General features: G+C 43.6%; 2 protein-coding genes across 2 annotated transcripts; one reads left to right on the forward strand and one right to left on the reverse strand.

The window, feature by feature from the left end:
- Nucleotides 1-116: 116 nt before the first annotated feature.
- On the reverse strand, nucleotides 117-2,705 carry LOC134191100 (zinc finger MYM-type protein 1-like). Its single transcript, XM_062659666.1, has one exon. The coding sequence runs from the start codon at nucleotides 2,611-2,613 to the stop codon at nucleotides 229-231; it is 2,385 nt and encodes a 794-aa protein (XP_062515650.1). The 5' UTR covers nucleotides 2,614-2,705; the 3' UTR covers nucleotides 117-228.
- A 284-nt stretch (nucleotides 2,706-2,989) lies between these two features.
- On the forward strand, nucleotides 2,990-9,415 carry LOC134191045 (ammonium transporter 2-like). Its single transcript, XM_062659602.1, has 15 exons — nucleotides 2,990-3,228; nucleotides 6,440-6,535; nucleotides 6,615-6,686; nucleotides 6,866-6,985; nucleotides 7,052-7,156; nucleotides 7,219-7,494; nucleotides 7,549-7,613; nucleotides 7,678-7,761; nucleotides 7,826-7,863; nucleotides 7,937-8,064; nucleotides 8,120-8,240; nucleotides 8,303-8,396; nucleotides 8,458-8,566; nucleotides 8,631-8,752; nucleotides 8,823-9,415. Exons 1-15 carry the CDS (start codon nucleotides 3,175-3,177, stop codon nucleotides 8,920-8,922), a joined length of 1,584 nt encoding a protein of 527 aa, XP_062515586.1. The 5' UTR covers nucleotides 2,990-3,174; the 3' UTR covers nucleotides 8,923-9,415.
- Nucleotides 9,416-16,340: the final 6,925 nt, after the last annotated feature.

Genomic DNA, 16,340 nt, shown 5'->3' on the forward strand with positions numbered 1-16,340 from the left:
ATTTTGGTAGGATGGCTGTGTAGCGCTAGAAAGACTTTCTGAAACGAAGTTAATTAATTAAAGTACGTATTTTAGTTGCTAGCTGTGTTTACAAGGGCGTAGACACCGGGGGGGCTTTGGGGGCTCAAGCCCCCCCAGAATTTGAGACTTGTATTTCAAATCTTTGATACATTAAGGGATAGGCAGTACGCGTACAACACAACACTACATTTACTAATTCAAAAGAGTTTAATCAAAGTGTCCGAATAGTCGTCTTCTGCTTTCATTACGTGTAACAAACTCATTCGCAACACCTTTTATTGGTAATGCATCAGTTTTGTCCTTATGGATATGGAGTATCATAGACCAGTTGAGACGACATTCACTTATTGTAGAACGTAGCCATGTCTTGAGTCTACGGAGAGCACTAAAACTTCTTTCACTTGTGGCGTTTGTTGCCGGCATTACCAGAATGAGCTTGACTACTTTGATGACTTCAGAAAAAAACTGTCTTTCTGCACTGCTTAAGGATTTGAGGTATACGACCAGAGACCGTACATCCGTCAGTGGCTGTTCAGTACCTGCATGAAGAAGAGTGAGCTGTGTTTGAAGTCGGTCTGGGTGACTGAAATCATCACCATAAAAATTGACAATCTCTTTCAGTGCTTCCGATTGCTGGGGTTGCTGAAGAGAAGTTACAACTGTCTCTAATTTCTGTAACATGTTGAATCCTTTCTGATGAAATCTATCTTTGACTGCTGCTAAAATCAAGTCAATGGCCTCAAAGTAAGCCCTTCGATAGATCTCCTTCACTTCTACTGGATGTACTGTTGCACCTTCTCCTACCTCGAATTGTCTTGGAACTTTCCTACGTCGTGGAAGGGTAGGGGATGGCACTTGAAGTGACAATCTTTTGCGTTCAACGTACTTCCAAAATATATCAAAGCACTCATCAGATCTCATTGACTGGATAGTTGTTGTTGTAGTACTGACTAGCTTTTGGCCTTCGCATGCTGAAATAGTAGAACTCTGTAAGGATCGGGACAGGTTGTCCACTATGTTCAGCAGCTTTCTTCCAAGTTCAACACCATAAACGAAGTCAAATGTGTCCATCTGCAAAGCGATTCCTCCAATTCTAGCTCTCATCTCAGTATCCTTTGTGGCTTCTTTTGCCACATCCCAAGTCATCTGAAGTGTAGTGTAGTTTTCAGATATTGACGTTAATGCCTCAGCCCTGACCGTCCATCGTGTAGGACAAAGAATCCGTAGTCCTGGAGAGCCAGCAGTGACAACATCTTTAAACTTCTTGAAGATGCTTTCACGTTTGGGTGATTTTTTTATCAACTTAGTAATTTCATGTACGGTCTCCAGAGCACTTCGCATGACCTTGATACCTTTCAACACATCCTGAGTCGCTAGGTTTAATGCATGACCATAGCAGTGTGTGTACAACGCACGGGGCTCTAGATCATTTAGTCTTTTTGCAACGCCTGACTTCGCTCCTGCCATGTTACTAGCGCCGTCGTAGCACTGGCCTCGGCAATGGTCAATCCTTAGATTCATGCGTAACAGGATATCTTGAACTGTTGCTAGTATAGAGTCAGCAGAAGTTGAGTCTAAGCTATACAGCCCTATTACTTCCTCATGGACTTCCAGATCATCATCTACGTATCGAAGACAGAAGACCATTTGTTCAGTATTGGACAAATCTGTAGTTTCATCTACCATGATAGTGTACCACTTTCCCGATACCTTCCTAACAACATCTCTCAGAATCATTAATGCCATGATACTGAGAATTTCATTTTGTATACAGGGGCTTGTGAACTTGGCCTGGCATTTGTCTAACCATTTCCAGAGCCTCGGATTGTCTTCAGCACGCATAATGAGGAGTTGCATTAAGTTGGAATCCCTTTCAAGAGCGACACTACCTTCAGGTTTAGACCGACCACGCATGGCGAGACCTTGCCGAGCAAGGTATCGAATGCAACTAATAATTATCTGTAACATATTCCTATTCTCAACCATTTCTTCTGCATAACCTTTCCCTAGCATTTGCCCAACATTCTGTTCCTTGCCAACCACCATATCCATAGCATCACGATGAAAGACTGATTTCTGATGTTTTTCAAATTTAGTGAGTGCTTTCTTCCAGTCTGTAAAGCCAGTTCTCACGAATTTATCGTCCAAGTTCCCAGCGCGCAGAGCAACTGAGCCTAAGTCCTTCTTCTCCGCCACCTGGCAGTAGAAGCAGAAGACTTTGTCATCTGCTTCTTGATAATGCAACCACGGGTATCTTCTATACCAAGAAGAACAGAATGCTCGCTGCTGCTTAGCAAATGTGCGATATGGGAAGGACAGCAAGGGTTGGTGAGGACTCCAAGGCATCAAGGTGGGCTGAGGCTGGGCGCCAGCAACCGGTCTTGTCTCGGAGGCATCAGTTGCGTCGGGCTGGTGAGAGTGGTGGCCGCTTTCAGAACTTGTAGAGGCTGGTCCAGCCACGTTGCTAGTTTGGGCGTGCTCTTGGGCGTCTTCTTCACCTGAGACATTGCTTTCATGGTCAATGCCAGTGGGATAGTTAGTTACACTTCCATCCGGTTGTTGCGCTTTCCGCAGCCACGCTATCAGAGACATTGTGATACGGATGCAGTCGGGTGATGAACGTGCACTGGGCGCATGCGCAAAAGCACAATTAGGCCTCTTGGTTAAGCCCCCCCAGTTTTAGAATTGTGTCACGCCCCTGGTTTATGCATGGTTGCTTGTTTTCTTGGCGAATTGGAACCGAGGCTGTTTGAGTACACAGCGTCTGAGCCAAAGTACTGAGTATTTGGGTTGCGTAGCTAGCTAGAGACGACCGCGAAAAGTCACGCCACATCCACGCGCGTCTAGCTATAGCCTTGCTGCAAAACAGGTACGATAGGTATGATTCTGATTAATAATTCTAATAGTTTATTCGAATCGCGTTTTAGAGCACTATGGTTTGCGTTTGAATGTAATTTTTTCCCTGTCTAGTTTCCGTGTTTCAATGATTGAGCTAGGTGCGTTTTCTTTGTACAGTGTAGTGTTAGTAATTAGTGGTCTGGCAAACGAGGTATCTTCGCTATCATCAGGTGGACCGGTGTTGCTTTTCCTTTTACCGTCGTGTATACTAGCAAATTTATCAGCTAGTCAAGAGAAATTCCTAGAGTGCTCAAGATGACCGGAAATGGTCTTTTGCCACTCTGCAGTGCTGACGGACATCAGTTCACGGTGAGGTGTAGGATACCCTCTGCATGGCCGTTAGTGTAGTAGGCTGGCGTATCGACAAGTGGCTGTTGCACAATAGTTGCACTGGCAGTCTGCGTCACCAGCTGCAGGTGAACAGATCTGGTCAGTCGAAATGGATGAGGGATATTAGTGCATGTCTATCTGCAGAAGAAATTCGCGGTTTCCGCTAAATGAAGAGCCGTTGTGTTCAGTTAATAAATAATGAAAGGAATTTACAAACTCCGTTCACTTCATGATGACGTCATTACTTTCCACGCGGCACTTTAGATAATTATGCATTGGCGTATTGTTAGAAAACGGCGAAAAGCTGTCGCCAAACGGAAAGTCACAATTTTTCTTTTCGAACTTGTCCGTATGGCCGGGTGTAGCAATGCATTGAATCTATTTTGGTAAAGTTTCATTAGGACCACCGCGAGCTTTCGTGTGTACGTTTTATAACGTGTTGCAACCGTGAAAAATTTCTTTCTGATCTCTGTCGTGACTCTCTACTTAGCTGTAGGGTGTACTATACTTCTGAGTGTACGTTAGACTCAATTAATTGGCAAGCAGTTTATATAGACTTGACAAATGTGGGAACAAACTTGCAAGTGAACGTAAAAAATACAGTGTAACAATCATCTACCTAACAGTTGCTGGAAAAGAAGAAACCCCCGGCCGGCCGTGTACACAACTAGCTACATTTAGTAAGAACTAAGACAGTTATCTTAGATTGATCTATCTAGGGCTAGGATGAAATTATACGAGGTAATTCTCCTGTTTACTTTAAATGCAATCTCTCCCTGAATCTTTACTTTGCATGTTGTCCCTACCAACTCTTTTGAGTTGGTTCTTTCGTTTTGTCTCAAAAATAATTTATGTGCAGCTATTGAAATTACATATGTAATTCTAGCTGCACATAAATTGCTGCTTCAAACTTGCATGTACAGGAGTGCCTTTAGTACTTTTGTACTAAAGTAAAGAAAGCTATTAGCTAAATAGGCTGTTATGTGTTCAATTCTTTACAATACAATGCAATGCAATACAATGCAATACAATTAAAATACGCGCGTAATGCATGATTCATGCAGCTGCTGTGATAAGATGATGTACTAAAATCAAGTACCCACTCTCTATTTGAACATGAAAAATTGTTGAAGCTGCACCATAACCAGGATTCATACATATACTGCCATTGGATCCAGAAGGATGGCCAGTTGCATTTGAACAAAAGTCACAAGTATTTCTATCATTTGCAAAGCCAAATGGCCATATTATATTAGACTGGTGTGACTTAATTTGTAGAGACAATGCGTGACATTTTTATAAAGCGTATTAGATAATGAAGTAAGCACAGACATTTGGGCTTCTACTAAATTTAGGTGTATTTTTGTTAGAGCTATGAAACTGATAAGTAAATACCGCAGTAGGTAGAGTATTTGGCTGAGATAACATATCCCAGGTTCTTAGGCTTGCTCACGTGCTCAAGGGTGTTGGGCAATTTTTTAAATATTTTAATATTAATGCATGGTTGATGTCACTGGCCAACATGCTTGTATTCTTGAGAATCAATTGTGCTTGAGTCTTAAAGACTTGGGCTTTACCCTTGCAGTGAAAACTGTCTGATAGGAGACTTCCTCCACAGTTATTTTGATGGCTAGCTCCAATGAGGATCTGTCAGCTGACTTCTTTGGTTCTACTCAGAAGAAATGCCAGTCATTGCATATGTGGGTTCCAAGCCAGAAGAGTTGCTTGTAGACTGCTATTCTGTCTGCCTCAATCAGGGAGGCATATTCGTTTGGTTGCTATTTGTCTTTGTTCTACAGGAAGTTGCCATTGCATGTTGCAGGAAGATCAGCATTTGACGTCCAACTGCAATTGTCAAAGAAGTTACACTTCCATATTGTTTGGAGAAGAGAACTACGAAGGACAAAATGTACAACAACATACTAGACTGGCTTTCATCCAAGCAACTAGGAGTTGGGAAGAAAGCATTGGTTGACACAGCAGGATGCAATTAAGCTTATATCAACAATGATGGATAGGTTGTAGTATGTTCATGGCCATGTTAGTACACTTTGAGACCGTGGCTATGCAATACCCCAACAGATATCAAACAGAAAAATAGAAATAAATACTGCCCACCCACACGATTTTCTAAAAAGTCCACCTGAGAACTTGAAAATTTTTTACCTCAGTCTTATGGTACACCTGACCATAAAGTTAATTAAGTTAATTAAAGCAGCAAATGGCAGTGTCACCTGGGGTTGGTTGTGAAGTACAGAATGAAAAGGGGACAGGGTACTGTAGGGAGGGAAGTGAGAGCAGCAAAGGGCAAGGGAGACAGGGAGGGAGGAAGGGAGGCAAGGAGGGAGGGACGAGTGAGGATTGAGGAGGGATGCGTGAGGAGGAGGGAGAAGAGGGAATGGAGGGAGGGAAGGAGAAATGCAATGAAGGGATCCGTGGAGGGAGGGAGGTGAGGAGTGAGGGAGGGAGGTGAGGAGTGAGGGAGGGAGGTGAGGAGTGAGGGAGGGAGGTGAGGAGTGAGGGAGGGAGAAGAGAGGCTAGGAGGGGAGAAGAGAGGCTAGGAGGGGAGAAGGGAGGGAGGAAGAGAGAGCACTGAATGGTAATAAATGCCGTTATGCAGATTTTCACATGAACATAGAATAATTAATATCACAGACATTAATTAACATGAAATCTATTGGACAAGATGTGCATGTAGGTAAATTTGATTGATACAAACAAACAGTAAGTTTGATTGATACCAACAAACAAACGGTAATATATTTTATCTGAAAATTCCATGGTCAAATACAATAGCAAGGCAACTGAAACGGTGAAACAATGTAAACACTTACAAGAATATGTTGGAACCTGGGTAACTACTTTAGCTTGAACTAAAAATCACTGCAAGCAGGCTTCTAAGAACTTCCTCTTCACGTTAGTCACTCCCTAGTGACTAGAAATTTAAAGACCCATACACTTTCTTGGAAGTATTCAAGAGGCACCACCAAGCCATCTGATCACGACTATACATTCTAAGTATGCAAATTTGTTCTCCCATTTTACCTTTGTCGAGTATAGACATGATACCATCATGCAAAGCACAAGCCCTAATAGGACTATTCCTAACTCAATGCATTTAATTAATTGACTTAATTAATGAGTATTTAATTACTGTTGCTCATGTTGATGAAAGGACTCTGTGTTATAGCCAAATGGCAAAGTTGGCAATCATTTCTACAGTGATAAGTATACAGATGCAAGTGCAGGATGGGTCATGACTTCTTCCATTCTCATATTTTTTATGGTTAGAATTAGCTGTAGTTTTATTTGAATTTAATTTGCAACTAATATACGCTTTTTAATTTTACTTATCTCACATTCAGAAAGCGGGGTTTTTGTTTGTGGAAGATGCATTTGTATCTGAACCATCTCAGAGACGGATGGTCATCATTACTGTAAGTGTGTATGACTGCTAATAAATGAGGTGTGATAGCTAAATTGCATTACGACGTAAACACGCTGAAAGTCTGTAGTTTGTGCTATTGTTTGTTTGTTTGCTTGTTTGTGTGCTTGCTTGTGTGCATGTGTAAAGCAATTGCAACACATTGATTTGCTGTTATGTGAAACATTCTAGAAATACTTGGACACTTGCTCTAGTGCGATAGCATTTTGGCTCTTTGGCTTTGCTATATCAATTGGATTGAGCCCTGCAGTTCTTGGAGAAGATCGTGACTATATATTTTGGTTTTTTAGGGTCAGTGTGTTGTGTGTTTCAGTTTTTCTTGTACGATATGGGACAACTGTCTCAGTCTGTCTCTAGTTTACGTTTTCAAGCAACACAGCAACTATCATAGGAGGAACTTTGATAGGAGAGAGAAGGAAAATGAAACTGTTAGCTGTTTTCATTTATGCTTTTATGATCAGTGTATGGTTACAGAGAATATCTTGAGAATATTTATCAAATTTATTTTGATTTGAATTATCTAGAGTGTTGTTCATCCGTTTGTCGCCCATCAGTTGTGGAGTGATAGTGGATTGTTCTCACCACTTAAATTTTGTAATGGTACCGTTGAAATTGTGAATGGAACATTAGCTATTAAACACAAACTGGAACAGAGTCCATCATCTATGTTTGTTCTGGACTTTGCTGGCTCAGGCGCAGTACACCTCCTGGGTGGCATGGGTGGTCTCCTTCTTACTATTTTCTTTAAAGTAGAGCAGTGGTTTGAGAATTGTTACAAAAGTGATGAACGGATAAACAAAGTAATTGTTGCATTTGAATTTTATGCTAGCATTGCAAAGTGTTTTGCCTATTAGACCATGTCTACAGCTGGCGATCAAAACCTGGAAATAGATTTAGGGGAGCAGCCACAGGAACCCGAGTGAATATACTTTTATTCAGCTGTCATAGGTTACTATTGTATTGGACTGTAATATTGTTTGTAGGAATTTTTGGAACTGGATGTATAATTTGGGCACGGAACATATTGAGTATGCGGCATTGGGAGTACTTATTTTGTGGACAACTTGGTATTAGTATAATGCTTACTAGTCTGGGTTGAAGTTAGTTTAATTTGGTGGTCATAAATTGTAGGTTTGCATTTAACTGTGGATCAACCGAAAGCATATCAGGTCTATATATAATTATATGTTGTATTGGATCTGAATAAATGTATTTACATGTGATATTGTGTTCATGTTGCAGGAGGACCAGGAGACAAGCCTGGATCGTTTAAGATATATCATGCTATCACTGGTCGAATTGCACTCAATATGGTTGTATGTGCTGGCTCAGGTGGTTTAATGGCCATTGTTATAGCAAGCTTAGTGCAGGTGATTTGGTGCGTACAGAAGTAGTGAGATATTGGTGACCATTATGTTTGTTCAGTTGAAAACGGGGACTGAAAGCATCAACACCAATGAAATAGCAAATGGCATACTGTCTTGCTTGGTAGCTGTCACTGGTTGTTGTGCTTTTGTAACTGCATGGGTTTCGTGTGGAATTGGATGTGAGTGCAATAATTATTATAATTAAATCTTTGAGTTATTTGTGGTTTATTCTCTTGTGTAGTGATTGCTGTTTTGTTTTACCACTTGGGATGCTTTATTGAATACAAATTGAACTTGAAGGATACAGCAAGAGTAGTTCCAGTTCATGTGGGGAGGTAGTCTACTTTATATAGTTGGTCCAGCTTTGTGCTTTGTTGAGTTAATTGGAATTCATAGTGGCATGTTGGGCTTACTGGCAAGTGCTTTTGCTGAAGACGCGTTTCTTCGAGAATTTTATGAGAATGTTTGTTCATGTCAGGAACTGTCTTTGCCACATGAAGGCATTGTAAGTTGGGATTCACTCAGGATTGACTAATGTAGCATTTTAGAATTGTCATTTTATGCAATAGAATACTGGACTTCAATTAGCCCATCAGCTAACTGGTGCTCTTTTCATTGTTGCGTGGAGTATTGCTACCATTGGACCACTGTTTGTGTTGTTATCGTTAACCAGGAGCAGCATTTTGGCCAAGTTTGTTGATAGAATTGTTGTCATACTAGATGCATTACTTTGAGACTGTTCGTTTGTAAATTGCCCACAGGTTATTGTGCAGGGATAGATTTTCTGAAGATCACTGGCTGTACAAGTTATTAGGTGGAGGTGCTCTTCTAGCTGTTGCTTCTACTAGTAGAGGGGGTTAGAGGACAAGAAAATTGTACACAATGAGTGGGAGACATTGTAGTGAAGTGAGTTAATTCCATGTAAGTATATGATAACAGGTTGTTTTGAATTTTGCAATCGAATTAACTGTGACTTAACTGTTTGTATAGTCTATCTGTAGATTTGTGAAATTGAGTATTAAACTTTGGTGAACAGTGTAGTGATAACTATGCTGGCTTTGAACTTTGTAGGTTCTACTACTAATAATTGAAGCTGTGGTTACACCATCTTCCACAGCTATGAGTCTTTTGAAAACCATGATAGTATTGTCATTAGAATTACGAATTTACTCTATTTTCCTTTAAGTACACTATGTGTAAAATCTATTTAAACATCGTACAAAGTGACTTTGTTTCATGTGACCACAAAGTCTGTAAATAGTCTGTGGTCATCAAAGTATAGTGTTATCACATAAGGGACATAAAAGTCTTTCTTCCCTTGGAGTGCTGCAGGTTGTGATGACCTGGAATAATGTCCAGCCACCGTGCAATACCTGCGTGCACTGTGCCCAAATCTCCCAAGAGCACCGGAACCACCAGTGTTTGACAATGCCACATGTGGCTTATCTCCACTCGCAAGTCGCTGTACTTTGCCAACTTCTCAGCATGTTTCATGCCAATATTGCCATATTATTATTATTGTTACTATTATTACTATTAGAAACTGAAACATGGTAAAGTGTCTAGGTGGCTGGCTAGCTAGCTTGGACTCCAAAGGGTTTCCAAACTCCATAGGCACTAACACATAATTTGACTCAAAAGTCTACATGTACTGTTTAACTTAATGTCAAAGAGTTGTCTTCTTATTGATATCAGCTGTCCTGCAGATGACAACATAGCCATGAAACTTGCTGAGAAGTTGGCAAAGTACAACTTGGTGGTGGAGATAAGCCGCATGTGGGAATGTCGGACAATGGTTGTTCCAGTGGTGTTGGGAGCGTTGGGCACAGTGCATGCAGGTATATTCACGGTGACTGGACATTATTCCAGGCCATCACAACTCGTAGCACTTACAAAAATTAGTGCTTCTTGGATCCAGTTGGATCCTTTGTAAAGTCATGTCTTCTGTCTGGCCATGATGGTCTAAGTACCCCTGAGGCAGGGTTTGCTTCTGGTGCTTACAAGATACAAGAGACCTTACAAACCAGACTGATGTGATTGAGCATGACATAATAATAATAGCACATTTGCATCGCACACAGGAATCTGGTGCAAATGACATATAACAACTACTACATGTACAACACACACGCACAACAAAAAACCAACAGATAACTTACAGAAATATGAGAAATAACAAAAATCAGCAACACATAACTAACATGCACTATTAGGCTCAGACAACAGAAAACACTTCTCTAAGAGCTATTTTACTACAACGTAAAGGTTTCTTCAACCAGTCAACTGCTTTTTTTAGCTGCATTAGTTTGCAACGTCCTCAAAATGATTTTGAACTGCTGTGGCTATAGATTGTCTTGATATCTCTCTAGTGAATATTTGTAATTCCTCGAAGGAAGAGTCGACTGAATGGTCCATAAGGATATATAAATACCAACACAATTTGATGATTGTAAAAGTGTTGTATAAACTTGTAGTTTTGGTTCTTAATTATGTCCTCAGGGATCTACTCGGATCCTTCGTAAAGTCATGTCTTCTTTCTAGACAGCCGTGATGTAGTACTTCTGAAGCAGGGTTTGCTTCTGGTATTTGTAATAGACTTTACAAACCAGACTGATCTGGTTGAGCACGACATAAATCTTATATATAATACGCGAACGCTCGGGAACGCCCACTTCCGTCTGTCCACCTGTCCACATGTCTGTAATGTGCTGATGGACATGACGCCGGTCTCGGATTGTCGCGAAACGTGGTGGGCCGGTTGAGATCCGAGTCTGAGAGACGAACGGAAGCGTTGGGTTTCATCTTGACTGCCTCCAACAGCCCGAAATGAGACTTTGGCGGCCTGAAATGAGATGTGCGGGAGTTCGTTTATTCAATTGACCGAGTATGCGGATGTGACGTAAACTGGTCTGCGTTTCATCTGCATTGATTGTCTGGATGCGCCATCATCTGCATCGTTAGCCTTGACGCTAGGCCATCTTCGCCTTACGTGGTGGATTAACATGCGCGATTATGCGTAGGGTTCACATGACTGGAAACGAAGTTGCCACTGTAAGGCGAAGATTCTTCCACTAAGCCAGCCACTGTACGCCATCCTCTAATTCCCAGAGTGCAAGATGCGCCGGCTCACTGGGCCGCTTTTGCATGCGTCTGTGTGTCACGGAAGGTGCGTCTTCTTTGCAGAAGTGGCGTACAACGATAGATTGCCACCGCCCATAGAGTGGGTAGTACTAGTAATAATAATAATATGCATGTGCAGTGTAGGCCTGGAAACAGTCGACCACATTGTGGCAAGCTGTAGTGCTTTGGCACCGTTGGACTACACTGATCGACACAATCAGGTGGCCTCCATCATTTACTGGGATGTTTGTCACCATTTTGGGGTTCCAATGGAGAGCAGATGGTACCGGCATCATCCTAATAGGCTTGTGGAGACGGATGACATTACTATGATGTGGGATACCACCATCCCCACTGCCAAGAGGATCAAAGCCAATTGTCCAGACATCTGTCTCAGAAATAAGAAGACAAACAATTGTCTTCTTATTGATATCAGCTGTCCTGCTGATGGCAACATTGGCAAGAAACATGCTGAGAAGTTGGCGAAGTACAGCGACTTGCGAGTGAAGATAAGCCGCATGTGGCATTGTTGAACACTGGTGGTTCCGGTGGTCTTGGGAGCTTTGGGCACAGTGCACGCAGGTAGTGCACGGCGGCTGGACATTATCCCAGGTCATCACAACCTGCAGCACTTACAGAAAACAGTGCTTCTGGGATCTACTCGGATCCTTCGTAAAGTCATGTCTTCTTTCTAGACAGCCGTGATGGTCTAAGTACTCCTGAAGCAGGGTTTGCTTCCGGTACTTGTAATAGACTTTACAAACCAGACTGATCTGGTTGAGCACGACACTAATAATAATAATATGTCCTGGATATTGATGAAGATGGACGGACGTCTAGCTGTATCGCTCGTCTCAGAGCTAGCTGAGGAGCGCGTTCCTTGTCGGGAAACCAGGACAGAGCTCGAAAAGGCGGCGTCTGGAATCACTGGAGCTGTTCAGAAGACCAGAAATAGTTCTGGGCGTAGGGCGACTGGCGGAACCATCTCTCGTGTGGCGTCTGATTTGAATTTGGCTTCAAGTCCCGCTGACGAGACTACTGTGATGCCCACCGTTCCTAGCGAATCTTGTGTTTCAGCTAACAGGAACGGCAATGCAACAAAACGACGGAAATGGACGCGACAAATGAAATGGAATGTGATGTTTTGTTATACCACGTGCTGTTGTCATGCAAGTTATCTGCTTTCAGAAAACCCATGCATCAGCTGTGGTGTGAGCGAAATCCTTCTCTGACTGACGTCTCTGAGCAGCGTTTGGCAGACCAGAAGCGATATCTCCTAACTTCTGGAAGTCTGACTGAATCAGAGTTGGAGGAGATTAGACGTGAGGCCGCACAGGATGGAAAGCCCGTCTCAGGTTTGTTATCTGTTACGACTGATGTTTGTCCTGGTGTACAGATGTCGGCGTTGGATGTGGTTTCTGCTCTATCAGCTGATAGTTCAGTTGTCACGCCTTTGCTTGACACTGTGTCACCTTGCATGGCTTCAGTCAGGATGGCGCCTGCTGCACATGGTGGGAAACCTGTCGTGTCAATGATGCAAGAGGATCATGAGTCTGCTAATCACTTGGAAGATGGCTCCCTTGTTCAGTCAGTCACTGTTCTCTCTAATGACTGCTCATCTGCAAGAGATAGTGGTGATATCCTATCCGTAGATGACACTTTGGATTCGGTTCAGTGCAGTGCTATCAGGGAATCACCATCCCTTGTGACTCTGTGAGCTCTGATCTGATGACTACACATCCTAGTATAGCTTCTCAGATAGAAAAGATGGAAACTCCTACATCTCAACTCGTCCAGACTGCTGCCAGACGGAGGATGGTCTTTCGCTTGATAGTGATGCTGCTGTGGACCCTGTACTTCGTCGAGAATTTCTTGAGGACTTGCAGAAAGTCAGGTAAATTCCTATCTGTGAGAGACAACGCCTTCCAAGGATCTTTGTGAACAGTGGAACCCTGAAACTTATTGGTGATCTTAACACGATCATCAGTTCGTTGAAGGATGAACCAGATATGAGTGAAATCAGTTATCTGGTATACTCTGCTGCTTCACTAGTGTCCAAAAGGCGGGGCTTAAAGACGACGAAGTCAACCAATTCTCAAACACAGACATGGAGACGAAGGCTGGATATGGAGATTCTCACACTTCGACGTGCGATCTCACTGTTGCTGGAGGTTACAAAGGGTTCATCGGGCATTCGTATGTTACATGAACTCCGACTTCTCCGGCATTGGTTGGGCATTTCCTGTTCGGAGAGTTGTGAGGTCTCCATCAATCGATTGAAAATGGAACTTAAGTCCAAGGTCGAGCAGACCAGGACGCTGGAGAAGAATCGTGAGAGACTTCACCAGAATGGTCTATTTCAACGAGACGCTGGACGGTTTTACAGACAGTTGGGTAAGCAGACTATCTAGGTCACTTCCCCGCCATCCGAGTCTGAGATCGAGCAGTATTGGGTTGGTATCCTAGAAACTGAGGTACATCACAATGAGTCTGCCTTCTGGCTGAGACGTCAAACCAATGGCGAGACGCACTGGAAAGATGAGCAGCAGTGGTTACCTATCTCAGACAATGAGGTCACATCGTGTCTCAAACGGATGGGGAACTGGAAGTCTCCTGGTCCAGACAAGGTTTATGGTTTCTGAGTCAAGCATATCACGCGTCTTCACACTGATCTGACTCGTAACTACAACCTCTGGTTCAGAATCCAGACTCTGTACCCGACTGGTTGTCTCAAGGAACAACCACTCTGATTCTTAACAATGACAAGACTGACTAGGCCAAAAATTACCGGCCTATCACGTGTCTGTCTGTCTTCTACAAGACCCTCACCTCAGTCATCAGGCAGAGGATTGCAGGGCATTTGGTTCAGAGAAACCTCATGGCTCCGGAGCAGAAGGGTTGTCGACAGGGATCTTTCGGTGCAAACGATCAGCTGTTGATCAACAAGCTGCTTACCAAAGACTGTAAGACCAGGCACAAGAGCTTGAGCATGGCTTGGGTGGACCACCAGAAAGCCTATGACAGCGTGCGACACAGTTGGTTGCTCCAATGCCTTCAGCTGCATAAGATCAGTCCAGTCTTGTGCAGGTTCCTGTCATGTGTGATGAAGAGTTGGAGAACATCGATGGTGCTTTCTTGCGGGAACAGTACGATCAAGACAAGGCTTATGCAGATCAGGAGGGGTATTTTCCAAGGTGACTCACTTTCTCCACTTCTCTTCTGTATGGCTCTCAATCCTCTGAGTAAGGAGTTGAACAGAACCGGTTACGGCTAACCGGATGACCACCGGGCATGGTGAGACTGCCAAACGTCAGCTCATTAGTCATCTACTTTACATGGATGATCTGAAGCTGTATGGCAGAAACTCTGATCAGTTGGATGGGTTGTTGCACACGGTTCGTACCTTCACTGATGACAGCCAGATGAAGTTTGGTCTGGACAAGTGTGCTGTTGCACACTTTGTCAACGGCAGACTATCTGGACACAACTCTGGAGAGATGGCAGGAAAAACGGACACCATCAACTGTCTGGAACCGGGTCAAGTCTACAAGTACTTGGGTGTAGATGAGAGTAACGGTATTCAGCACAGCATGATGCGGGAGAGACTCCGTCGTGAGTACTTCCGCAGAGTGAACGTGGTTCTCTGGACTGAGTTGTACGGTCGGATCAAGATTCTAGCCATCAATGGGTTTGCACTACCGGTTCTCACTTACGGTTTAGGGGTGCCCGGACCTGCAGCAGCTCAATCGACGGACCAGAAAGCTCCTCTCTATGCACGGTGTCCACCATCCTGCTGCAGACGTTGACCGACTGTACGCTCCTTGCAGCGATGAGGGTAGGGGGTCACAACAGATTGAGTCGACATATCAATCTTGTATTGTGAGGCTGAACTGTTACCTTGCTGACAGTTCTGATCCTTTTATACAGATGATATGGGAGTGTGACTCCGGAAAATCTTCACACTCGATCAAGCGCATGGCTTGTCGCTTTACTGCACAGTTGCGGAGGAGTCTTGCTTCGGACGACAAGTCGCAGAGCTTACACAGGAATGCATCCATCTCGGTTGAAGGTGGCTTCGAGCAAGCGCCTGAAAAAGATGCGAGACATTACTGTACGTGTTGTAGTTCTCTTCGTGTGGGGTCCTGAAGCAGGAAGCCTATGCAAGAGCAGTATCGCCGTCTCACTGAGCAACCGCCGGTGGACATCAAAGGGACCTACGGATGGCTAAAGGCAGCGAATCTTCCTGCTGCAACTGAAGGACTGGTTGTTGCTGATCAAGACCAAGCTCTTCGAACTCGGTACTATGAGTGCAAGATTCTACATCGAGAAGTCAGTCCTACTTGCCGCATGTGCAGTGTAGGCCTGAAAACAGTCGACCACATTGTGGCAGGCTGTAGTGCTTTGGCACCGTTGGACTACACTGATCGACACAATCAGGTGGCCTCCATCATTCACTGGGATGTTTGTCGCCATTTTGGGGTTCCAGCGGAGGGCAGATGGTACCGGCATCATCCTGATAGGCTTGTGGAGACAGATGACATTACTATGATGTGGGATACCACCATCCCCACTGCCAGGAAGATCAAAGCCAATCGTCCAGACATCTGTCTCAGAAAAAAGAAGACCAACACTTGTCTTTTTATTGATATCAGCTGTCCTGCTGATGGCAACATTGGCAAGAAACATGCTGAGAAGTTGGCGAAGTACAGCGACTTGCGAGTGGAGATAAGCCGTAAGTGGCATTGTTGAACACTGGTGGTTCCGGTGATCTTGGGAGCTTTGGGCACATTGCACGCAGGTATTGCACAGTGGCTGGACATTATTCCAGGTCATCACAACCTGCAGGACTTACAGAAAACAGTGCTTCTGGGATCTACTCGGATTCATCGTAAAGTCATGTCTTCTTTCTAGACAGCTGTGATGGTCGAAGTACCTCTGAACAGGGTTTGCTTCCGGTACTTGTAACAGACTATACAAACCAGACTGATCTGGTTGAGCACGACAATAATATAGTTACCGCCGTGGCTTAGTGGTTAGCGACAATGGCTAGCACTCCATGATTTGGGGGTTCAAACCCCAGTGACGACAGTCAATTATGAAACTTGTCTGTCTTTCTTTCTCATGTTTATCTAGCTTTATCCATGAGACTATGACTCGTT

This window comes from Corticium candelabrum, chromosome 15 (assembly GCF_963422355.1).
Source record: "Corticium candelabrum chromosome 15, ooCorCand1.1, whole genome shotgun sequence".
Taxonomy (NCBI): Eukaryota; Metazoa; Porifera; class Homoscleromorpha; order Homosclerophorida; family Plakinidae; genus Corticium; species Corticium candelabrum.